The sequence below is a fragment of the Anomaloglossus baeobatrachus genome, chromosome 2 (assembly GCF_048569485.1).
Source record: "Anomaloglossus baeobatrachus isolate aAnoBae1 chromosome 2, aAnoBae1.hap1, whole genome shotgun sequence".
In the NCBI taxonomy this organism is placed as follows: Eukaryota; Metazoa; Chordata; class Amphibia; order Anura; family Aromobatidae; genus Anomaloglossus; species Anomaloglossus baeobatrachus.
Genome location: NC_134354.1, coordinates 96,920,107 through 96,947,175, shown reverse-complemented (window position 1 = coordinate 96,947,175; position 27,069 = coordinate 96,920,107). Strand labels below are relative to the sequence as shown.

The 27,069-nt window shown below is 44.5% G+C and overlaps 1 protein-coding gene across 1 annotated transcript in view; it reads left to right on the top strand.

Moving 5' to 3' along the window:
• PIGL (phosphatidylinositol glycan anchor biosynthesis class L) overlaps positions 1-27,069 on the top strand; it is a 227,776-nt gene that overhangs the window by 152,264 nt on the left and 48,443 nt on the right. The window contains exons 3-4 of the mRNA XM_075335204.1: positions 3,089-3,179; positions 11,121-11,188. Coding sequence (XP_075191319.1) covers positions 3,089-3,179; positions 11,121-11,188 — 159 coding nt within the window. The remainder of the gene's footprint in view (positions 1-3,088; positions 3,180-11,120; positions 11,189-27,069) is intronic.

Below are 27,069 nucleotides of genomic sequence, written 5' to 3'. Positions count from 1 at the left end.
GGATGAATTCAATGGAATTATGTCTACATTGAACCTCTAAACTATGCAGAGATACCATGCTTGTGGTAACATCTGGACATTAGAGCGTAAAGGTAATCTGTCACCAGGTTTCTACTACCTCATCTGAGAACAGCATAATGTAGGGGCAGAGACCCTGATTCCAGCGATGTGTCACTTACTTTACTAGTTGCTGCAGTTTTGATTAAACACTGTTTTATTTGCTGCAGATCTACCTTATTAGTTTTCTTAATTTTAACCCCATCCACACCACTGATTGGCAGCTCTCTGTGTACACTGACTGCATAGGCAGAAAGCTGCCAATCAGTGGTGGGAGTGTGGTTAGACTACCTGTCAGCAAGTTTAATAGCTCTCTAGTGATAATCTCCAGCTTCTAAAACAAAACAATGTTTTTTATAAAAATGACTGCAAGCAGCCCAAAAAGTGATACATCTCTGAAATCATGGCCTCTGCACCTTCATAATGTTGCTCTCAGATTAGGTAGCAAAAAACAGGTGACAAATTCCCTATAAATCCATGTGCACACGTTGGGGTATTTGGTTAGGGGTTTGTTTGGTTTTTTTACTATCAGAGAAGAAATATAAAAGGAACACGGGTAGCACTTCTGCATTTCTTACCCACTCTTGGTTTCGGCTCACCAAATACCCAACGTGTTCACGTGGCCTAAGTGGGCTCAAATAGTTCCTCTGCTTAAAGTACGAAAACTGATGCTATAAAATATGAGATAGATGGGGGCCGTGTTACAGTAGGGATATTAAAGTAAAGTCTGTAGTATCCAGTGCAAATGATAAATCTGTGCTCCTGTAGTAACCACTTGTTCCTCCTGTAGATGGTCAGTTTTGGCGATTTCATTTAAATCATAATGAATTATTTTAGAATTATTTACTGCAAGCAAATCCTGATGTCAGCAAAGTCACTGAGAATCCTTTAGGCCATGTGTCCACGCTGCAGAAAATGTGTGGATTTTGCCGCGGATTTCTCGCGGAAAAGCCGCGGATTTTCCGAAAATCTGCAGCAGCGGCACTTCCAAGCCATTTCAATGGCATTTTGGAAATGCTGTGTCCATGCTGCGGATTTTTCCGCGGCGGATTTGCCGCGGATTTTGATCCGGAAAAATCTGCAGCATGTCAATTATTGTTGCGGATTTTGATCCGGATTTTGCCTATAGAATGGGGAAAAAAAAAAAAAATCTGCATCAAAATCTGCGGCAATTCCGCGGTAAATCCGCGGCAAAAAAAGGTGCGGATTTTCATGCAGAAAAATCCACAGCAACATTCTACCGTGGACACATAGCCTTAGTGTAGTGCACACAATGAGTATTTTCTCCTTGCAGATTTGGTGCAGAAAATAACCTGCAGCCTGTCAATTCTTTCAGCATTTTTGGAACGTTTTTTTCACCCATTGAATTCAGTGGAAAACTAATGCAAAAAAACACATTTTTTTGTGCTGCGTTTTTCCTGCCAAGAGATGCAGAAATGGTGCAGAACTTTCTGCAACCAAATACTCAACATAGGCACATACGCTAATGCTCTTGTGGATCCAGTCTATACATACATTACATGAGCAGCTATTGGGTGGTTGACAGTCGGCTGATGGGCAGGGGTTAGTGAGGCTGGTGATTGTGGTGGTTGTCTTTGGTGATTCCTGATCGGGAAGGAAATAATTGTAAATGTGTCAGTTGTCTTATCAAGTATAACAAAGTACTATGTTCTAAATGCACCTTATTATTAATGAACGTAAAATTAGTTTGGTGGCCTACTGTGGTCAGACTATAAAGTCTTGTAAATGCTTTACCAAATTACATTCTGGAATAAAGCAAAAAGATTCTCAGGTCCCTGGTCCAGCAGCTACTGTAGATCGTTAGTCTATGGTAGCCAGACCAAAGCCATGAAAATCTCCTCCTACCTGTGTGATGTCATGCTTGCGTCACTTCCCTGCGATGATGTCACTCTGGACCTCCGAATAGAGGCATTGGCGGCACTGGCTAGAAGGAAGAGGTTTTCAGGGCTCTTTATCTATGGCCACACTACTGATGTGGCTGCTGGACTAGACATGAGCGGACCCGTGGAAGTTCGATTTGGCGGGTTCAGACGGACTTTAAATAAAATTCGGATTTGACCTGAACCCCAATGGAAGTCACTAATTGGGCAGTTCGGGTGTCCACCCACATACAGCCAGCAATAAACCGAGCACAGGGTGAATGTGATTTTTCCATTTTTTTGTTTTGTTTGGTGCACCCTACATCCGACCACGCTGTTGTTACCCCAAGTGCGATCCATTCAGTTACTGCAAGCGGCTCGCACTGGGCCAAGCGTACCCGAGCACCAAGCGTACCCAAGCACAGTGATGCCCAATCCACTGGTTTTCATACTTAAAGCACCCAATCTCCAAACTCTGTTTTGTAAGGTCTGTGTTTGGTACAAACAACGTAACCTCGGGTTCGCTCATCTCAACTCTATTATTTACATGTAGATATGACCTTTTTGGCTTGTCTGCCTTTTGAAGACAATTCAGGATACAGAGCAAATGTCAAATGTATTATATGAATATGGAACATTGGTTTATAAATGGATAAACGGGGCGATATGTAAGCCAAGACGACATATTCAAAAGTTGTGCTAGCAGCTCTCATCTCGCCAGTCGCTGGGCCAACTTTCACACCTTTAGAAGAAATTAGAAACCCCAATAGAGCAAAGCAGGATTTCCTTATATTAAACACATTATTATTATTATTATTATTACTTCTTATATCACTATTTTTTTTTTTTACATTCTTATATAACGCCATTATTTCCATAGAGCTTTACAGACATCATCACTGTCCCCATTGGGGCTCACAGTCTAATTTTCCAATCAGTTTTGCTTTAGAGGAAACCGGAGCAACAAGAAGAAATCCACACAAATATGAGGAGAACATACTTACATATATTGTCTTGGTGGGGTTTAAAGCCAGGACCCCAGCGCTGCAAAGCACCAGTGCTAACCACTGAGCCACCATGTTGCATTATTTTGTTTATTACCCCAGTGTTACTTGTTATTATTATAATTATTTTATCTTTTGCTGTTTCAGGGACCTGCCAGACAGCCCCACAGTGAAATGGGATGAACGTCTTCTCTCTTCTCTTATACTAAACCACATTAAAGAGAAGAACATTGATCTGGTGAGTACGCTAACGAGACCATAGATTATTTTCTATATTTCACCTTTATGTACTTTTGCTATACTTAGAGTGTTGGGCTTTTTCAACAATACATATAGACAATAAATGGATCAGAAGCCAAGTTCGCACACCTCTCCTCCATTATGGATATCGCTTTGGGTCTTTTCAAGTCAGACCAACAGTGATGACGATTTATCTACCTTCATATACATAGGGGTTAACTTACAAATATTGGACCATCCTTTCAATGGGTTATTGGAAATCTAAAATGATAGGTAAAATTACTCTATTAAATGAGGGAAGTGTTTAATTCCCCTAGAGGCCCCCACAATGTAAATGAAGCATTGCACAGTATTTTTTTTTTTTGCTAAGTTTTTGTGAGTGAAGTTCAGTAATACCATAATTCAGACCAGCTGAGTTTAGTGAGACATTTTTTGACCCTTTGACTAGGTTGGGTCCTAATCATTTGTGTGTCTCTGCACTGTAGTGTATTGGTAGAAATCAGAGCTGCCAGATATTTATATTTTTCTTTATTTTTGGTTTAATTATTGTATGTTCTATAACTGTTACTTATATTTGTTTCTATGTGAACCTCTGAATTGTAGAGCGCTGCAGAATATGTTGGTGCTATAGAAATAAAGTTTATTATTATTTAATCCAATATTACCATATATACTTGAGTATAAGCCCACCCGAGTATAAGCCAAGGCCCCTAATTTTACCACAAAAAACTGGGAAAGCTTATTGACTCGAGTATACGCCTAGGATGGGAAATGTAGCAGCTACTGGTAAGTTTCAAAAATAAAAATAGATAAAATGTAATATGCCCCATCCTTGCCTTTTGTAGTAATGTGCCCCATCCTGTAGTAATGTGCCCATTCTTGTGCCCCATCCTGTAGTAATGTGCCCATTTTTGTGCCCCATCCTATAGTATTGCGCCCATCCTGTAATAATGTGCCCATTCTTGTGCCCCATCCTGTAATAATGTGCCCAATTTTGTGCCCCATCCTGTAGTAATGTGCCCATCCTTGTGCTCCTTCCTGTAGTAATGTGCCCATTCTTGTGCCCCATCCTGTAGTAATGTGCCCATTTGTGTGCCCATCCTGTAGTAATCTGTCCATTCTTGTGCCCCATCCTGTAGTATTGCGCCCATCCTGTAATAATGTGCCCATTCTTGTGCCCCATGCTGTAGTAATGTGCCCATCCTGTAGTAATGTGCCCATCCTTGTGCCCCATCCTGTAGTAATGTGCCCATCCTTGTGCCCCCATCCTGTAGTAATGTACCCCATCCTTGTGCCCATCGTTTAATAATGTCCTCATTCAGGTCCTCTTTTTTTTTTTTTCCCCTATTATGCCATTGTTCACAAACACGCAAAAAAGTATTCTCACCTGTCCTCCCTTCCTGTGGTGTCTTACCTGCTTCTTGCAGACCGCACATAGACCCCTCCATGATCGCATCCGGTGCACGGGGCTGCCACTGCTGTCTGCCATCATCTCTTTTCTGCAGTTGAATGGCTTTGCAGTAAAGCGATGACAGCAGTGGCAGCCCCATGCACCGGACGCGATCTTGAAGTGGTCTATGTGCGATCTGCAAGAAGCAGATAAGGGGACACCGCAGGAACGGAGGACAGGTGAAAATAATGTTTTGTGGGACCCTCACTCGAGTATAAGCCAGAGAGGCATATTTAGTATAAAAAATAGGCTGAAAAACTTGGCTTCTACTCTAGTATATACAGTACCTTTATTCTACTACATGGGCCCATTTATGGCTTGATAAGTCGATACTCTGCAAATATCTGTTTTGAGTTTTTAGAAGCGGAAATATTACAATACCAGCAAAGTGGGTGAGCTTTTACCAAACCACAGGCTACGTAAGTGATTCTGTAGCTTTCGCCTGCGTGCGGCAAGTGGATAGTGATAATGAGATCCTGTCCTTAGATTAAGAAGCCATGTAACATTGTGTGATTTATACAGGACATTAATTTATGAATCTGACTGAGGATTACTGTTTATTTTTCTTCTGAAGCAATATTTACAGTCGTAACTAGATAAACTTGTCTGACCTTTTGTCTGTTTTGCATTTTTTATAAGCTACATGATGGCATTATCACTCACACCCAGTATACATCATGCTAATGTCACCTTCACAGACAGTGTCTACACAGGTGAGATCACTACTATAATAATAATCTTTATATAGCGCCAACATATTCCGCAGCGCTTTACAATTCAGAGGTTCATATACAACCTGTCATAAGTAACAGTTATAGAAAATACAATAATTAAAGCAAAAATAATGACAACCCTGCTCATGAGGGCTTACAATCTACAATGAGGTGGGGGCGACACAAAGTACAGGTGCTTATTTACAATGATGGTCCAGCCATCCTGAAGAAATGTGGGATAGATAAAGGCTGCATGAGCCGGTCACCAGCCAATATTTGTAGGGCTTTGGGTTATGATGGATGTTAAAGTTCAGAGAAATAATGAGTGGACTGTACACGATAGGACTTTGATTAGGGAACGTGATAAGCCGCCCTAAAGAGATGAATTTGTAGGGAACATCTACTGTGGAAGTTGTTGTTGGTCCTAATTATTTGTGGTAGAGCATTCCAGAGAATTGGAGCAGCTCAGGAGAAGTCTTGGAGCCAGGAGTGGGAGGTTTGGATTACTGTGGATGTTAGTCGAAGGTCACTTTCGACGCGTAGAGAACTGATAGGGTGATAGACAAAGATTAAGGTGGAGATATAAGGGGGTGGCAGACTGTGCAGTGCATTGTGGGTGAGATCAAGCAATTTAATTTGGATCCTGTAATGTATGGGCAGCCAGTGCAATGACTGGCACAGAGCGGAAGTGTCCAAGTAACGATTAGCCAGATACGTGACCCCGGCTGCTGCCTTAATGATGGACTGTAGAGGGGAGAATCTAGTGAGAGAGAGGCCAATTAATAGTACTGAGGTTGTAGCCAATATTAGGCAATTTCTATACTTTCTGCTACATAGAGGACAGATTCATGAAGAAAGATCATGACTAATGGCTATCCGTGAGTCTTTTTAGAAAGCACTGTAACCACTAGATATTTATTTTCTGTATCCCCCCTCCTCATCCATACACCGAGCACAAAATCCTTCATTCCCAATTTGTGTAGATCATGAGCCCTCTAGTGGTAGAAGGAGGTCAGTCAGAAATAAAAATCTGAATATTTAAGTGGTGTTTTAAAGAGTTTGTCCAGTGAAAACAGGTGATATCCTAAGCTCCGGATAGAATATCACTTATAGATCGGTGGGGTCTGACCACTGGGACCCTCCCTGATCAGCAATACGGAAAACTTACATCCCTGCTACAATGGGGCGGCCGTGCACATGCTCAACCGCATCTCCATTTGTTCCCTATGAGGCAGCGAGCACTGTGCTTGACTTTTTCCACCCACCCTATAGAGAATGAAGGAAGCAGCAATCCAGCATGCACACTCCTTCTCCACTACAGCGCCATAAAACCACTTAGTCAGGGATAAAATAATTTCCCTGTTCTGCCGATCGGTGCAGGTCCTAAGGGTCGGACCCCAATGATCAGTGTCTTTTCAACTAAACTGTGATTGAGCGATAACATGTTTACACCAGAGAACTACTTTAATGTGATAATATAATAACTGTTATTGTCATGCTGGTGGGTGTAGACCCACTGCGTCATGGGTCCAGGCTTATCTTGGAGGGGTGTGACTAAGCGCTACCTCGTCTTCACTAGAGACTCTGATGGTGAGGTTAGGCTTGTGCTGGAAGGTGGCCACCAGGTGCTACTCCAGGACAGTCCCAGTTTCTGTGGCAGCTGACCCCAGGGGTTAGAAATACAGATGCGGCCTAAGGTACAGGCAGGACAGCTGGTACAGACTGGCAGGACAACTGGTACAGACTAGCAGGATGGCTGGTACTGGCAGTACAGCTGGAACAGACTAGCAAGACTTCTAGTACTGGCAGGACGGCAGGTACTGGCAGGATAGCTCGTACAGACTGGACGCCAAGTACTGGTTGGACTGCTGGTACACTGGTATGGGAATGCAGGACTGGAATGGGCACAAGACCTAGGGTACAGGAACACAGGACAGGAACAAGTAACAGGGACCTTTCAACTAGCTAACGTACAGACTAACTAGACACGTTGCTCAGGCATCTCCCTAAGGGGGTGGATGCCTTAAGTAACCAATGCCTCTCAGTCATTGGCATAGTTCTTTACATGAACTGATACAAACCCTGAAAAAAGTCTGTGAAATTCAAGGTTGTGAGGTAGCAAAAAGCGAAAAATGGAAAGGGGGATGCATACTTTTGCAAGGCACTGTAAATGCTGGACTATAATAAGTTTGATTCCTACTCATCTCCACCAGGGCTGTGGAGTCGGTAAGCCAAACCTGCGACTCCAACTCCTCAATTTCCCTTGCACCGACTCCGTCTCCACAGCCCTGATCTCCACCATCATATATAGAGGACATGAACCATTGTTTAATGATTATCTTATAACGAAACTGTAGAGGAAGAGAAACATGTCATATGCAACACATAGTCCACAGTGGGTTTACACTTGCATGTTAGAAAGTTCTGGTGTTCTGCAGACCACACTAGAAGGAACACACTTTCTAGTATACCACTAAGACACTGAAATAGCCCCTTCAATCTGAAGCCTGATGGTTATTCCAGCATCTGCCATTATTTTCTTTTTCAACAGCAAATGGAGGAGACCTTTACCAAAAAACATAATTTTTCTGTGCATTGTTTGACAGGTAGTGACCTACAATACAATAATCAGAGATGTTACCTTATACATTATTTACATCAATATAAATCCAATTAATTAACCTTCAGCAGTCCGAAGATTGTGATCTTAAAGTGAACTTGTCTCTATTAACCTGCAGATATGAAGTTAATCTGCAGGTTAATAGCATTCTGAAGCTGCACGGTGCCAGCACTGAGAGCCCCACTGCTAAGAAGAAATGAACTCTATTCTTCCCAGCAGCCTAGGACTTTCAGTCATAGGGGTGGACCTGGCTTCAGTCACCGCTCTGTGTATAGTGAGCAGAAGTTATACCCACAGCCAGCCCAGTGCCGGTTCTAATGCTGAGCTAGCTGTTTAGTCAGTGTCAGGGCGCGGCTACAACCAACACTCATACACAGAGTGATGACTGAAGGGCCGCCTGCCCCCTCTATGACTGGAACATTGAGGCTTCTGGGAGGAACAAAAGTTAATTTCCTTCCGGCAGCGGGGATTTCTGTTTGGGCACCTTCAGAATGCTATTAACCTGCAGATTAACCCTATATCTACAGATAATGTTTTTTAACATGGTAGTGTTTCTTTAAAGGGTTATTTTCATCTCCATAAATGGACATTATCAGATAGCTACAGATAAACTGCAATTTACAGCTTGTTAAAGTTTGCAACTGCTATTGAGATACTTAAGCGGGCTTTACACGGTACGATATATCTAACGAGATGTCGGCGGGGTCACGTCGTGACGCACATCCGGCATCGTTAGTGATATCGTAGCGTGTGACAGCTATGAGCGAGCAGAAATACTTACCTTCTCGTTCATCGTTGACACGTCGCTCATTTTCTAAGAATTGAACGTCCGGTTGTTCAATGTTCCCGAGGCAGCACACATCGCTCCGTGTGACACCCCGGGAACGATGAACACAGCTTACCTGCGTCCCGCCGGCAATGCGGAAGGAAGGAGGTGAGCGGGATGTTTACGTCTCGCTCATCTCTGCCCCTCCACTTCTATTGTGCGGCCGCTGTGTGACGTCGCTGTGACGCCGAACGTCCCTCCTCCTTCAGGAAGTGGATGTTCGCCGCCCACAGCATGGTCGTTTGGAAGGTAAGTACGTGTGACGGGGGGGTTACAGCATTGTGCGTCACGGGCAACAAATTGCCCGTGCCGCACAAACGATGGGGGCGGGTGCGATCGCACGACATATTGAAACGTGTAAAGCAGGCTTTACACTTTCTTCTGTTTGCAGCTCATTCCCAAGGAGACCGACTACTTCTGCTGCTGTATAGATTGTAAGAACTGCTTTGAAGCTAGCCAGGATTATCAGGTAACAGTGCACTCCCGTGATCCTGGCTAGCATCAAAACAATGCTTGCAAGCTCAATATAAAAGGAGCTTGTAAGCACTGCACATCTTCTGCTGTGTAGCAGGAGGGGTCCATCTCCAAGGCAATTAAATGTAAATAAAAGTGTTAAAGGGAGCCTGTCAGGTGCACTATGCAGCCAGAACCACAAGCAGTTCTGGCTGCATATTGCTAATCCCTGCCTAACTGTCCCTGTATACACTAGCATAGATAAAGAGATCTTTAGAAAAAGGATTTCTAAAGAGTCGCTATGATACGCTAATGAGGCCAGGGACTTGTCACACAAGCGTTAGTTCCTGCGCTCATTCCACCCTCTTAGCACGTCCACAGGCGTATGCTAACATGCTATTCAGTGCCCACTGCCCAGCGTCATCATCGGCAGTGATGCGCGTACCTGTATCCATTGCACTGCCTCAGAACGCCGGGCTTATTGTCAGTGCGCATGATCAGAAATCCTCGGACTTCCGGTCATGCGCACCACACCAGTTTGAAGCCGGGATGCGTACATCCAGCTTCATAGTGTGCATGACTGAAAGTCCGGGGGTCATGCGCACTAAGCTGAAATCCGGCATTGAGCATGGTGGCAGCAGAGGTGAGCACGACCATGCCTCTGACTCTGTGCATTCATTAGCATGTTAGCACGGCCACAGGGGTGTGCTTACATGCTAAGGGGGCCGACTAGCCAGGAGTAATAACACCCTTGCGACTAGTCCCCTCTCTCATTAGCATGTCATAAAGGATCTTTAGAAATAGTTTTTCTAAAGATCTCTTTATCTATGCTAGTGTATACAGGGACGGTTAGGCAGGAATTAGCAATATGTACCCAGAACTGCTCGTGCTTCTGGGAGTATATTGCACCTGACAGGTTGAAAAAGAAAAAGGTAATAATCAGTAAATTGCAAAATAGCTTGTATTTAAAAGCATCATCTAACAATACCCTTTTATGAAGATGGGAATAATCCCTTTATGTACGAAACCAAAGCGCCCATGCTCTTTAAAGGCCCTAAACCTGCCCCCTGAGCAGTGACTGGTACTGCAACAGAAGACCTCCTGCCTGATACCTGCATTCGTAATATCCCAGCTTCACTCTCCACCGACCCTGACCCTCTTTATGGAGAATCTCAGATCCCTCCTCCATCTCGTAAGTGTACTGTATTTGTGCCCATAGGAGCATGTGCAATGTTTTATAGATACATTGGGGCTGGGTGAGATCAGTGCTTTTATCTGGTCACATTCTCAGAAGCTGCTGTTGTCTGTAAAGTTTTCAAACCCACTGCTAGTTTTATTTCCTTTCAAGGGGATGTTCAGAATCAGACAATACAGCGCCACGCCTGCCCTCAGGTCGTATGTGGTATTACTGCTCTGTCCTGTTCACTTCAACACAGCTGAACTGCTACTTTGTAATGCTGAACATATTAAGGGTCCTTTAAGAGAGTCCTTAACACTAGAAGTCGCAGAAATTTCGAGCTCCCCCCTGAAGTCCCGAAAGAGGGTCAAATGACACTATACAATAAACTGAATAGAACTAACTAGAAACTAAATGGCTAAACTCAATGGAAAATAACAACCTCCTGTGGTGCGACAGTAATGGCCTTAATTACAGAACAAAAGACGGTGATTATAGGATGTTAGCTAAAATCCTTCAGGTCATTCCACTCGTCTCTGGGTTCCAAAGGTAGGATGACCCCTCTCTGGGACTTCTAGTGTTAAAGCTACAGAACCCATTTAATTTGCCTGTAAGTAGACTGCCTTTTGTAGAACTGTATTTGTGGTATTTTCTGATGAGTTATTAATCTGATGTTTGATGTATGATTATGTATTCCTAGGTGATCACATTCGATGAGGGCGGTATCAGTGGACATTACAACCATATCTCCTTGTACCTTGTAATGAGGTAGTGTGTTTTATTTTATCACACATTTTACTACCAGGTTTATTGCCTAATCTTATTTCTTCATAGAACTTTGTGTGCCACAAACATCTGTGTTAATGCAGCCTTTTATCAGTTCTGCTTAGGTAACTCACAGGTATATTGCGCTGGCACATTTATTAAACACCATTATAAATAGGTCAATGGTGGTGGGGAAATAAAAAATAAAAAACTATCCTCCTCTACTTCTCACTGTGTTCCACATCCGTCTCCCAGCTGCTGCTTCTTCTAGTAGCGTCATATGACCTGACCAATCAGTGGCCCTTAACTGCTGCAACCTTTACATTCCATTCTACCAAAAAGAAACAATCAGAGCGGATTGTGAAGACTGCATCTGATCAGCAGCCACTGATTGGCTGCAGCGGTCACAATCCCAGTAGAAGGAGACTGGTGGGTTACACAAGTCTTTTTTTTTTTTTTTTGGGTGTATGGTGTATGGGTGGATGGTAAATTTAACTTTAGTGGACAGTGTCAGGCAACTGCTGCCAGGGCTAATAAAATAATGGGATGTATTAAAAGAGGTATAAGTGTTCATGAAAAAAATATAGTTCTACCTCTGTACAAGTCACTAGTGCGACCGCACTTAGAATACTGTGTACAATTCTGGTCACCGATATATAAGAAGGACATAGCTGAACTGGAGAGGGTGCAAAGAAGAGCGACCAAGATTATTAGAGGAATGGGTGGGCTGCAATACCAAGATAGGTTATTAAACTTGGGGTTATTTAGTTTGGAAAAACGAAGGCTTAGGGGGGATCTAATCACAATGTATAAATATATGAGGCGACAGTACAGAGACCTTTCCAAAGATCTCTTTACACCTAGGCCTGCGACTGGAACACGGGGGCATCCGCTACGTCTTGAGGAAAGAAGGTTTAATCATAACCACAGACGAGGATTCTTTACTGTACGAGCAGTGAGACTATATAGCTCACTGCCGCATGATGTTGTAATGAGTGATTCTCTACTAACATTTAAGCAGAGCCTGGACGCCTTTCTTGAAAAATGTAATATTACCAGTTATGTATATTAGATTTTATGACAGGGTGTTGATCCAGGGAACTAGTCTGATTGCCGGATGTGGAGTCAGGAAGGAATTTTTTTCCCCATTGGAACTTGTTTGCCACATTGGTTTTTATTGCCTTCCTCTGGATCAACATGTTAGGCTACGGGTTGAACTAGATGGACTAAAGGTCCAGTCACACTAAGCAACTTACCAGCGATCCCAACAACGATAGGGATCGCTGGTAAGTTGCTAGGAGGTTGCTGGTGAGCTGTCACACTGCGACGCTCCAGCGATCCCACCAGCAACCTGACCTGGCAGGGATCGCTGGAGCGTGGCTACACGAGTTGCTGGTGAGCTCACCAGCAACCAGTGACCAGCGCCGCGTGGAAGATGCTGCGCTTGGTAACTAAGGTAAATATCGGGTAACCAACCCGATATTTACCTTGGTTACCAGCGCACGGAGCTACACGTGCAGAGAGCAGGGAGCAGCGCACACTGAGCGCTGGCTCCCTGCTCTCCTAGTTACAGCACACATCGGGTTAATTACCCGATGTGTGCTGCAGCTAAATGTGCACAGAGCAGGGAGCAGCGCACAATGCTTAGCGCTGGCTCCCTGCTCTCCTAGCTACAGCAAACATCGGGTTAATTACCCGATGTGTGCTGCAGCTAAATGTGCACAGAGCAGGGAGCAGCGCACAATGCTTAGCGCTGGCTCCCTGCTCTACTAGCTACAGCACACATCGGGTTAATTACCCGATGTGTGCTGCAGCTAAATGTGCACAGAGCAGGGAGCAGCGCACAATGCTTAGCGCTGGCTCCCTGCTCTCCTAGCTACAGCACACATCGGGTTAATTAACCCGATGTGTCCTGCAGCTACATTTGCACAGAGCAGGAGCCGGCAGCACAGGCAGTGAGAGCGGCGGAGGCTGGTAACAAAGGTAAATATCGGGTAACCAAGGACAGGGCTCCTTGGTTACCCGATGTTTACCGTGGTTACCAGCCTCCGCAGAAGCCGGCTCCTGCTGCCTGCACATTTAGTTGTTGCTGTCTCGCTGTCACATACAGCGATCTGTGCTTCACAGCGGGACAGCAACAACTAAAAAATGGCCCAGGACATTCAGCAACAACCAACGACCTCACAGCAGGGGCCGGGTTGTTGCTGGATGTCACACACAGCAACATCGCTAGCAACGTCACAAAAGTTGTTCGTTAGCAGCGATGTTGCTAGCGATGTTGCTTAGTGTGACGGGGCCTTTAGAGTCTCCCTTCAACCTTAAAAACTATGATACTATGATACAATTCAGACTATAGAGGTCCTCTTCCGGCCTGGTAGGTAAGTGTCATTTTTTTTTCTTTATTTTCCACCACTCTCGGCCTATTAATAATGTGTTTTAAAGGCGTGGATAACCCCTCTAACAATGTGACCTTGCAGCACTTGGGTTATGGTTTCTAATATTTTGATATTCAGTGCCTTGCGAAAGTAGTCGGCCCCCTTGAATTTGTCAACCTTTACCCACATTTCAGGCTTGAAACAAAGATAAAAAAAATTTAATTAATGGTGAAGAATCAACAAGTGGGACACAATTGTGAAGTTGCACAAATTTTTTTCCTTATTTTAAACCTTTTTTAAAAATAAAAAATTGAAAATTGGGGTGTCAATATTATTTGTCCCCTTTACTTTCAGTGCAGCAAACTCACTCCAGAAGTTCATTGAGGATCTCTGAATGATCCAATGTTGTCCTAAATGACTGATGATGATAAATATAAGCCCCTGTGTGTAATCAAGTCTCCATATAAATGCACCTGCTCTGTGATAGTCTCAGTGTTCTGTTTAAAGCGCAGATAGCATCATGAAGACCAAAGAACACAACAGGCAGGTCCGTGATACTGTTGTGGAGAAGTTTAAAGCCGGATTTGGTTACAAAAAGATTATCAAAACTTTAAACATCCCAAGGAGCACTGTGCAAGCGATCATATTGAAATGGAAGGAGTATCATATTACTGCAAATCTACCAAGACCCGGCCGTCCATCCAAACTTTCATCTCAGACAAGGAGAAGACTGATCAGAGATGCAGCCAAGAGGCCCATGATGACTTTGGATGAACTGCAGAGATCTACAGCTGAGGTGGAAGAGTCTGTCCATAGGACAACAATCAGTCGTACACTGCACAAATCTGGCCTTTATAGAAGAGTGGCAAGAAGAAAGCCATTTCTCAAAGATATTCATAAAAAGTGTCGTTTACAGTTTGCCACAAGCCACCTGGGAGACACACCAAACATGTGGAAGAAGGTGCTCTGGTCAGATGAAACCAAAATCATGGCAGCATCATGGTTTGGCCCTGCTTTTCTTCAGCAGGGACAGGGAAGATGGTTAAAATTAATGGGAAGATGGATGGAGTCAAATACAGGACCATTCTTGAAGAAAACCTGTTGGAGTCTGCAAAAGACCTGAGACTGGGACGGAGATTTGTCTTCCAACAAGACAATGACCCCAAACATAAAGCAAAATCTACAATGGAACGGTTCACAAATAAACGCATCCAGGTGTTAGAATGGCCAAGTCAAAGTCTGGACCTGAATCAAATCGAGAATCTGTGGAAAGAGCTGAAAACTGCTGTTCACAAACGCCTCCATCCAACCTCACTCAGCTCCAGTAAAAGAAGAATGGGCAAGAATTTCAGTCTCTCGATGTGCAAACCTGATAGAGACATACCCCAAGCGACTTGCAGCTGTAATCGCAGCAAAAGGGGGCGCTACAAAGTATTAACTTAAAGGGGACGAATCATATTGCATGCCCCACTTTTCAGTTTTTTATTTTTTAAAAATGTTTAAAATAAACAATAAATTTTGTTGAACTTCACAATTGTGTCCCACTTGTTGTTGATTCTTCACCATTAATTTAAAAATTTATAGAAGCGTTTTTTGGTGCATTTTTTTAGTGTATTCAAGAGTTGGAAGGGCTAAAAAACTGCAGAGCGAAAACGCACAAAGAATTGACATGCTGCTTCTTTTTTCTGTACCCAAAACTGCAAGGAAAAAAGAAGCAACTTGCGCACAGCATTTCTGCATTCCCATAGACTTTACTGGGAGAAGGAAAGACATGCAGTTTTGGGCAACAAACTACACCAAAAAATGCAGCATGCGCACAAGGCCTTAGAGTCAACTTGTTCCGTATCTTTGGACCAACATTGTCATTGCTCACATCCATCCATCTTCCTACTAAGGTTCACAATCAAAATTCCAAATAGCCCTCCATGTACAGTTTGGGGTGTAAGAGGAAACAAGAAGAACATATACAGAAGATTATTTACCCTCTTTGCAGATATTGTCCTTGGTCTGATTCAAACCCAGGACCCCAGTGCTGCAGGATACCACCCACCAGCCTCTCAGCCACTGTGCTGCCATGTATGTGAATTATTATATTTGTATACAATTGGGTCTCACCAAGAGCAGAGCGATGGGCTTATTACTGGATTTTCCCCTATTATTCCCTCTTAAAAATTTCAATAAAAAGTGTACAGGAATAAGATGCACCAAAATCCTTAATAGTTGTGCACATCCTAATGAATTTGGGGCATTTAGTGCACAACATTTCTGCTAAACATTTGCATCACTTTCTGACATAAATCATAGTGAATCTGTTGTGTAGTGGGAAATCTCACCTCCATCCACTAAGCTCAACATAATTTTCAGAAAATGTTAGGAAATAGTATAACAACAAAAGCGTCAAAAACGTGCGACTTTTATAGACCAGTTTTCTGGCATACAGTGTTTGATGAAACGTGTATAGTTTTGTCTCATATTCCCGCTATATCCATTTTGGATATTGAGAGGTAAGTACAGCAGCTGTACAGTAAAGACAGTCTGTCAACACTCCTGACATGTCCGCGAATTTGCCAAATTACGTAGTGTTTCCTGGAAAATTCAGGTCCCTTAATGTACCCTGGGATTTATAAGACCATAAGGCAAAATAAATAGAAGATGTAGAAAAATCTAAAATCATCAATACTCTCCTGTCTGCTCCTCCTACAGTCCTCATTGCAGCTTACTATCGCCACTGCATCCTTATACTAGGCCCAAATTTCCGCCGCGGCTGGGCCCAGACCGACACGGTCAATGGCTGTAAGTCGCGGCCTAGAGTTCATTTGTAAGGTCGTAGTGACTTTACAACAAACATGCACAGAAATGTCTTGTGCCTAGTCGCGTCTTGATGTCCCGGCCAAGAGTGCGCGACTCAGTTCAGGACATGTCATCATGTGTGCGTTATAAGGTCGTGTGAATGTCATAACCTCTCATCTTTAACCGCAACCTTCCCTCATGCCCCCACCCAAGCCTGGTCAAAACAAGAAGTCCCGATCTAGTGTAAAGATGCAGCACACAGTGTCGGTAAGAAGATGCGCTAAGAAACGTACATGAAAGTGAGAGTAGTAAGGATGGCCAATGAACACTAGTATTTTTCTTACTTCTTGCTGGCCCTGTATACTTCAGCCTACCAACAATTTGTTGAATTCGAGCAAGGTGAATTATAGAAAAAATCGGCAATTTGGAGAATTTGGACTCTGGTAAAATTCAAGTAGAATTCAGTGGTACTCAGATAAATCCACCCATCTCTTTAAAATAACCGTAGTAGTTTTTTTGGGGGGGTTGGGGGTCTAACACAATTCTGTATTGTACCATCACTCAGTTAGTCCTCGTAGTTACATACAAATACAACTGGGTGGTACCTATTGGGGGGCGTGTCTTTACACAGACTGATATTGTTCAGTCAGTGTTGACAGCATCAGTCTGAAGGGAAACGCTCATTTGACAAATAGGAATAATAACTCCAATTTGTCAATTTAGTCTTATGTTTTCAGTAACCGCGCAACACAGAACTCTTATGTCAGATGCTGGGACATCTGTTCTTAACTTTCACATAAAATTTTAACCTCTTCCTGATATCTGCTGTATATATACAGCACATGTCGTGTCAGGTGTGAATGTATACAGCAGGCGAGGCAGATCCCAGCTGTTATTCAACCAGCATCTGCCTAGAACAGCAGCGACTAGAACGAGCTCTTATCGCTGCTGTGTAACCATTTTGTTAAGACTAACTACAACATTTAAATGTTTTAATTTCCAATGTATTAGTGCACTAGCTTCCATCACCCCCATCCCCTTGACATGATTGATTGTGGGGTGTCAGTGGGTTGGAATGGCAGCAGGGGGCCTACTGAAGACTGAGGCTGAACGTCAGTTTCAATCTATACAGCAATACTATAATATTGTAGTATATAGAACAAGACTAAAGGCCACTTTACATGTAGCGACATTGTTGGCCGATCGCACCCGCCCCCGTCGGTTGTGCGTCACAGGCAAATCGCTGCCCGTGGCGCACAATATCGTTAGTCCCCATCACACATACTTACCTACCTAGCGACGTCGCTGTGGCTGGCGAACTGCCTCCTTTCTAAGGGGGCGGTTTGTGCGGCGTCACAGCGACGTCACACGGCAGGCGGCCAATAGAAGCGGAGGGGCGGAGAGCAGCCAAAAGTAAAACACGCCCACCTCGTTGCTGGAGGACGCAGGTGTTGTTCCTCATTCCTGGGGTGTCACACACAGTGATGTGTGCTGCCTCAGGAACGACGAACAACCTGCGTCCTGCAACAGCAACGATATTTGGGATTAGAACGACGTATCAACGATTAGGTGAGTAATTTTGATCGTTAGCGGTCGTTCGTACATTTCACACGCAACGACGTCGCTAACGAGGCCAGATGTGCGTGACGAATTCCGTGACCCCAAAGACATCTCTTTAGCGATGTCGTTGCGTGTAAAGCCTCCTTAACAAGACCCATTTTTTTTATCTAAAACCAGCTAATTTCCCAATCATTGGCCTGTACTATGAGGCCGCCAATCACGACTAACTAACAAAACGGTCATTCATCGGGTCATAGCAGCTCTTCATCGATATGGCCAGCATAATATCCTGTGTAACAGAACATGTGCTGCCGACAACACGATCGATGTGCATAGGAAGTGCGGTCGGCCTGTCAGGTTACATGAAGCCAATTAGTGCTCGTTTAACAGCCGCAGTGGCCAGTGTCATAGCACCCTTAGCATTAAATTGTACATTTTCATTGGTGTATATTCAGACTATCCAGTTTTGAGGCTTTTTTTAATTCGACTATTGCAAAACCATGGTAGAAAAATTTAGGAACTTTCCAAAGTCACCAATCTGTTATGTGTGTTTGTGTATCTGGAGTGTTTTTATTTTGCAGTAACACATATACTGACTCTGGGAACTCCACCCTTAGGGTATGTGCACACGATCAGGACCCGCTGTGTCCTGGACGTGGCGGGTCCTAACCAGCAAGACCACGAGTCTCCTCTGCAGGAGGCCGCAGCTGCTTGTGCCCACGATCCGGGCTCGGGTTGGGCAGTCGCAGCCTCTCACTGTGTTCTCCCTGCAGAGAACACTTGCGTCTCCGCAGCAATGAATTGACATGCTGTGGCTCGGGATGCCGCACCCCAGGTCAGTTTTCGCTGTGGGGAAAACAAGCATAGTAGGCAGATTTCTAGAAATCCCATCCACTGTGCTTATACTGTACAACGCAGCGTTTTGGATGCAGCGAAAACACGCTACATCCACAATGCTGTTAACCCTGATCATGGGCAGACAGAAATCACACATCCAATTTTTAAAGGCAGGGTTTTGGGGGTTTTTTTTCCTCATCACCAGAAGATGTTGCTTATTATTGACTAGTAACATGATGGAGGTTCAATGTCTCTTTCTTTCTCAATATAAGGCGGCTCCTGACGTGTGTCAGATTCTGCTTTCGGGCCGAGCAGCGTTTCCAGGTTTGGGGTAACATCCCAGCCTCGTCTGATGTTTCTTTCATGCTGTTCTATGGGCCTTTCAATTGTGTATATAAAACGCTCCTCGCTCTGCGCTCCCCCCACATTTGTGAATGCGGCTCTGCCGGTTTCCATGGTAACTGTTATGTAAGAGGCCATTCATTAACCCACCGGCAGATGGGTATCACGGATACTGTGGCAGCTGCTTTCTCCGGCCTTGGATACCAGGCTTTCACTGAGCGTCCAGGGCTGTGATTTACTTGTACCAGAGCTGTCAGCCTTTTCAGAGTTTTTTGTTGTTGTTGTTGTTTGTACACATTTTTATAGCCGACGAGTCACCTCATTTACATTCACCTTCATATCAAATATGATGTTTTTGTTTGTTATAACAGCAGCAAAATGTAACTCCTTGGTCACCGCAGCAGATTATGGGGAAATTAATTTGTTTCCCCAATTAGTATGCATGGCTATCCTCCAAGCTGTGAAACAACGTACATAGGAGTTACTTGCTAACTACTTTCACCCTTTAAGTGTCTGCATCTCTGGATCTGCTGTTTTGCAAAAAAAAATTGGAGATTTGTCCTAAAAAGAAGGGGAAATAATGCAAGTTCTGTTGTTTGACATATAAAACCCAACTGATTTCAGTCCCCCATTTATATACATTTACAAAGTCAATAAATATACATTTCATTAGTATTCGGTATCATTGCCCTTAACTTGGATCAAACATTTTGGATATCCTTCCACAAGCTTCTCACAATAGTTGGTAAGAATTTGAGCCCATTCCTCCTGACAGAATTGCTATAACTGAGCCATGTTTGTAGTTTGCCTTGCTCGCATCGGCCTTTTTAGGTCTGCCCATACATTTTCAACAGTATTGATATCAGGGCTTTATGATGGCCACTCCAAAACATTGACTTTGTTATCTTTAAGCCACTTTGTAACAAGTTTGGCATTCAACTTTGGGTCATTGTCCATTTCAAAAGACTCGTTTTCGCCCAAGTTTTAAGTTCCTGGCTGATGTCTTGAGATGTTGCTTCAGTATTGCCACATAATCTTCTTTCCTCATGATGCCATCTATTTTGTGAAGTGCACCAGTCCCTCCGCAGCAAAAAAAACCCGCACAACATGATGCTGCCACCCCTGTGTTTCACAGTTGGGATGGTGTTCTTAGGTTTCAAAGCATCTCCCCTTTTCCTCCAAACATAACTATGGTTAATTAAGATCAAAAGTTCATTTTTAGTTTGGTCAGACCACAGGACGGCTATAAAAATTAAGGTTCCTGTGTGTATTTTCAAACATTAATTTGGCTTTTTTATGTTTCTTTGAAGTAATGGCTTCTTCCTGGGAGAGTGGCTTTTCAGCCCATGATGATACAGTACTCATTTCACTGTGGATAATGACACTCTCTTACCAGCTTCCGCCAGTATCTACATAAGGTCTTTTGCTTTTCTTGGGTTGATATGCACATGTCTGACCAAAGCACATTCATCTCTGGTACACAGAACCTGTCTCCTTCCTGAGCGGTATGATGGCTGGACATTCCCATCTTATTTGTACTTGCGTATAATTGTTTGTACAGATGAACGAGGCATCTTCAGGTATCTGGAAATTGCACCCAAGGATGAACCACACTTATACAAGTCCACAAGTTTCTTCTTGAGTTCTTAGCTGGTTTCTTTTGATTTTCCCATGATGCTCCACAAAGAAGCAGTGTGTTTCAGGTGTGCTTTAAAATACTTTCACACGTGTATCTCTAAGTAACTCAGATATTGTTAGTAAACATATCAGAAGCTTCCAAAGACATGACATCATCATATGGGCTGTCCCATATTGTTTAATGGCATACCGTGTTTTTCCAAAAATAAGACCCTGTCTTATATTTTTTTGCCCCCCAAAAAAGCACTAGGGCTTATTTTTGGAGGAGGTCTTATTCTTGGAGAAACGCGGTTGGGGGTAAGTTTACCCCCCAAAAAAGAAGACACCCCCCCCCCACTTCCCAGGAGACTCATACTCACCAGACCCGGACGTCTGCGTGGCTCCCAGGTCCTCCCTGTGATCTCCGGTCGGTGCTGCATGCCGTTCTCCCCTGCTGCTGGCTGATACACTGACACACACAGCCCGATCGCAGACACACACAGCAAATCACACACACAGCAGATCACATGCAGCAGATAGCAGACACACACAGCCGATCGCAGGCACACACAACCGATCGCAGGCACACACAGCCGATCGCAGGCACACACAGCCGATCGCAGAAAAACACAGTCGATCCCAGACACACACAGCAGATTGCAGGCACACACAGCCGATCGCAGGCACACACAGCCGATCGCAGGCACACACAGCCGATCGCAGACACACACAGCCGATCACAGACACACACAGCCGATCACAGATACACACAGCCGAACGCAGACACACACAGCCGATCGCAGAAAAACATAGCCGATCCCAGACACACACAGCAGATCACAGACACACAGCCGATCGCACACATCACATCCAGCGCTTACGGACGCAGGGAATGATGAGAGCAAGTCACGTGTCCCGCCGCAGGTCCTGTTCGTTGTGCTCCACTGCACTGCCTCTCAGGATTCTGCCGGAGAGAAGACATCGGTGTCGCTGGATGAGGTGAGTGTGTATGCGATCCGATGTGTGTGTGATCCGATGTTTGTGTGTGCAATCTGATTATGTGTGCGATCTGACTGTGTGTGTGATCCGATGTGTGTGTGTGTGAGATCTGGTGTGTGTGAGATCTGATTTTGTGTGTGTGTGTGTGTGTGTGTGTGTGTGTGTGAGATCTGATGAGTGCGGGTGTATGATCACTGCAGGTCCTGCCGCTCAGCATCGGGTGAGTGTGATTGCCGGGTGCCGCTGTCTATAATGAAGTGTCCTGCAGTATTTGTAACCTTTTTTAGCTGCACGGACACTTCATTATTGATCCAGGACTAGGGCTTATTTTCGGGGGAGGGCTTATATTTAAGCCTTGCTCCGAAAATGCTGAAAATCCCTGCTAGGGTTTATTTTTGGGGGAGGGCTTATTTTTGGAAAAACACGGTAGTACTCTTAGGCCCGTTTCACACGTCAGTGAAAAACACAGACGTTTTTCACTGGCGTGTAAAACACGCACATGTCCCTGCGTGTGCCGTGAATCACGGCACACGTGGGTTGTCTAAGTGCAATCCGGGCTCCGTTCTCCGTGGCCCGTGATTGCACTTAGAAATCAACTCACCTGTGCCCGCTCCCGCTCTCCGTGGTGCTGAATCCTCCCATGGTGCAGCATCCGGCCGGCGCTGACCCCCGCAGCAGCTGCTTCCGGGTCGGCTGTGTCGTGCATCATTAAGATGCACGACAGTAATCTCCCTGCTGCTTCTAAGCCGGCTGAACAGGCTGCAGAGAGCACGGCTGAAGCCGGGTGAGTTAAAATGTTTATTATTTTAAATGCACGTTTTTTTCTGGCACGTGTTTCACGGACCACACCACTGCGTGGTCCGTGGGACATCAGTGATGCCAGAAATAAATGGACATGTCTCCGTGCGGCAATCACGCACACGCGGGTACGCCGCACGGAGACACGTGCAGTGAAAAATCACTGACGTGTGAGCAGACCCATTCATTATAATGGGTCTGCGTATGTCAGTGATTCTGGTACGTTTAAAAACAAGCACAAACGTACCAGAATCACTGACGTGTGAAAGGGGCCTTACTGTATGTAAACGTTTGACTTTGCAGAAAGTAATAAAAATGTCTTAAAGGGAAGGTATCGTCAAAAAAAAAAAAAATAATAATAACTGAAAAAATGTAAAGTAATAATGTTTAAATGTTTTGTTTAAATATTATTTTTTTTTAATTGTGCAAAATATAAAAAAAAAAATTAAAAAGTTTGATATTTTCCACTGTTAAACACTAGGGGGAGCAGCTTCTGAAATCCTACTGAATTTCCACTGTATAAAAAGCTCAGATTACAGCCTGCCGTAAAGTGGGCGGAGTCTGCTCCCCTGTGTGTGATGGCACGCCTCCCCTTCCTAATCTGAGTGTTTACAACAGATAACAGAGAATGACATGTAGGGACACAATGCACAGCCATTTTCCTGGTGACCAGAAATGTCTAAAGTGTCACCAAGGACAGCAGGAGTATCACACAGGATAGGATTAGATACACGGCTCTGCAGACAGTATCACACAGGAGAGGATTAGATACAGAGCTCAGCAGACAGTATCACACAGGATAGGATTAGATACACAGCTGTGCAGACAGTATCACACAGGAGAGGATTAGATACACAGCTCAGCAGACAGTATCACAAAGGATAGGATTAGATACACAGCTCAGCAGACAGTATCACACAGGATAGGATTAGATACACAGCTGTGCAGACAGTATCACAGGATAGGATTAGATACACGGCTAAGCAGACAGTATCACACCGGACATGATTAGATACACAGCTCAGCAGACAGTATCACAGGATAGGATTAGATACACAGCTCAGCAGACAGTATGACACGATAGGATTGGATACACGGCTCTGCAGACAGTATCACAGGATAGGATTAGATACACAGCTCAGAAGACAGTGTCACAGGATAGGATTAGATACACAGCTCAGCAGATACACAGCTCAGCAGAATAGGATTAGATACACAGCTCAGCAGACAGTATCACACAGGATAGGATTAGATACACAGCCCTGCAGACAGTATCACAGGATAGGATTAGATACACGGCTCAGCAGACAGTATCACACTGGACATGATTAGATACACAGCAGACAGTATGACACGATAGGATTGGATACACGTTTCTGCAGACAGTATCACACAGGATAGGATTAGATACACAGCTCAGAAGACAGTATCACAGGATAGGATTAGATACACAGCTCAGGAGACAGTATGACACGATAGGATTGGATACACGGCTCTGCAGACAGTATCACACCGAAGAGGATTAGATACACAGCCGTGCAGACCATATCACACAGCAGAGGATTAGATACACTGCTTTGCAGACATCACACAGGATAGGATTAGATACACAGCTGAGCAGACAGTATCACACAGGATAGGATTAGATACACAGCCGTGCAGACCATATCACACAGCAGAAGATTAGATACACAGCTCTGCAGACATCACACAGGATAGGATTAGATACACGGCTAAGCAGACAGTATCACACCGGACATGATTAGATACACAGCTCAGCAGACAGTATCACAGGATAGGATTAGATACACAGCTCAGCAGACAGTATGACACGATAGGATTGGATACACAGCTCTGCAGACAGTATCACAGGATAGGATTAGATACACAGCTCAGAAGACAGTGTCACACAGGATAGGATTAGATACACAGCTCAGCAGATACACAGCTCAGCAGAATAGGATTAGATACACAGCTCAGCAGACAGTATCACACAGGATAGGATTAGATACACAGCCCTGCAGACAGTATCACAGGATAGGATTAGATACACTGCTCAGCAGACAGTATCACACCGGACATGATTAGATACACAGCTCAGCAGACAGTATGACATGATAGGATTGGATACACGGCTCTGCAGACAGTATCACACATGATAGGATTAGATACACAGTTCAGAAGACAGTATCACAGGATAGGATTAGATACACAGCTCAGGAGACAGTATGACACGATAGGATTGGATACACGGCTCTGCAGACAGTATCACACTGGATAGGATTAGATACACAGCCGTGCAGACCATATCACACAGCAGAGGATTAGATACACAGCTTTGCAGACATCACACAGGATAGGATTAGATACACAGCCCTGCAGACAGTATCACACAGGATAGGATTAGATACACAGCTCAGAAGACAGTATTACACGATAGGATTAGATACACAGCCCTGCAGACAGTATTGCACGATAGGATTAAATACACAGCTCAGCAGACAGTATCACACAGGAGAGGATTAGATACACAGCCCTGCAGACAGTATCACACAGGAGAGGATTAGATAAACAGCCGTGCAGACAGTATCAGACAACATAGGATTAGATACACAGCTCAGCAGACAGTATCACATGACAGGATTAGATACACGGCTCAGCAGACAGTATCACACAGAAGAGGATTAGATACATGGCTCAGCAGACAGTATCACACAGGAGAGGATTAGATACACAACCCTGCAGACAGTATCACCGGTACACACACAGGTACTCACATGCAGTGGCGCGCGCGTGCACACACGCACACACACAATCACCCCTGATGGGGAACTTGTGCTACACACACACACACACACACACACAATCACCCCTTATGGGGACCTTGTGCCACACACACACACACAATCACCCCTTATGGGGACCTTGTGCCACACACACACACACAATCACCCCTTATGGGGACCTTGTGCCACACACACACACACACACAATCACCCCTGATGGGGACCTTGTGCTACACACACACACACACACACAATCACTCCTTATGGGGACCTTGTGCCATACACACACACAATCACCCCTGATGGGGACCTTGTGCTACACACACACACACACACACACAATCACCCCTGATGGGGACCTTGTGCTACACATACACACATACACAATCACCCCTGATGGGGACCTTGTGCCACACACACACACACACACACACACACCTCTTTCACATCATTCCTCCCTGTGACCTCCGGTGGGCGCTCCAGGCAGCTGTGCTGCATGCCATTCTCCTCTGCGTCCGGCCGACATTTCACACATCCGATCGCATACACTCACACACGATATCGCACATACCTGTACAATCGTGCGCACACACTCACAACATCCGGAGATATCACATGCTTCCCATGTGATCCTCTCGCAGGTCCTGGAAGCTCACTGCACAGCATCGCAAGCGCCGACACACACTCACAATCACCCCTGATGGGGACCTTGTGACACACACACAAACAGCAGCGGCGGCGGGTAGAGCTGGGGGAGCTGCGGCAGCGGGCAGAGCAGGGACTTGGGAGAACGGAGGGAGGGGGGTGTCATTGGAGACGGTAACGGCGGGCAGAGGGGCGGCGTTAGTAGCTGGGGCAGAGCTGGGGCTGGGGAGAACGGAGGGATGGGGTGTCATCGGAGACAGTAACGAGGGGAGGGGAGGCGGCCCGTACTCACACATCCCTGCGGGTGACAGGGGTAAAGTGGAGCAAACAGCACACGCTGTGAGCTCCACAATAATGGCGCTGAACTCCTCCCTCTGTTGTGTTCTGGACAGCCCAGGGGGCGCGTCCAGGTCACAGCAGACGCCCACTGTAACGTATGGCATGGGGTCGGAGCCCGACTATCAGAGTCTATGCACAGGGGCTGCCATAAAGGAAGGAGTTACTGTCGTTACACACACAGCAAATCCAGCATGGCCCCCAGTGCCTCCAGTAAAATAAGAATTACATAAAAACTAAATAAGCTGCGATTTTCATTTTGTATTAGAAATACTTGATTTCATAATCACTATTTTTAATACAAAAATAAAAAACCGCGATACCTTCCCTTTAAAACATTCTCTCTCTCATTATTCTGGCATTTGACAGCTATAAATAATTTTGGTTCCGAATTGACTTTAAATGGGAAAACTTTATTCTGATTTCATGTCAGATAGTGAGAAAAACATGTTTTTATAGATAGCGTATGTAAACTTCTGGTTTCAGTTGTATACGTAAAACAAAACCTGCAATTCTTGAAATGAGAACATTATTAACTAAAGAGTAGGACCCTACACATATACAAACATATCCACAAAACAGCAGTGTTTCATCATTGTAGTTCACTACCCAGGCATTGAAAAGGAAAATTGCCTATATGGTCTCAACCTTGTTTTTAAATATTTAAATTTGGTTGTGCTAGTACATGTTGACTCCCATTACAACTTATAGCATTTTTGTAGAGATCCAATGTTCCGGTTATGAGAAATCTAGAATAAAAATCCTACACAAATCAGGCTGTAAGTGCACAGGGGGTGTG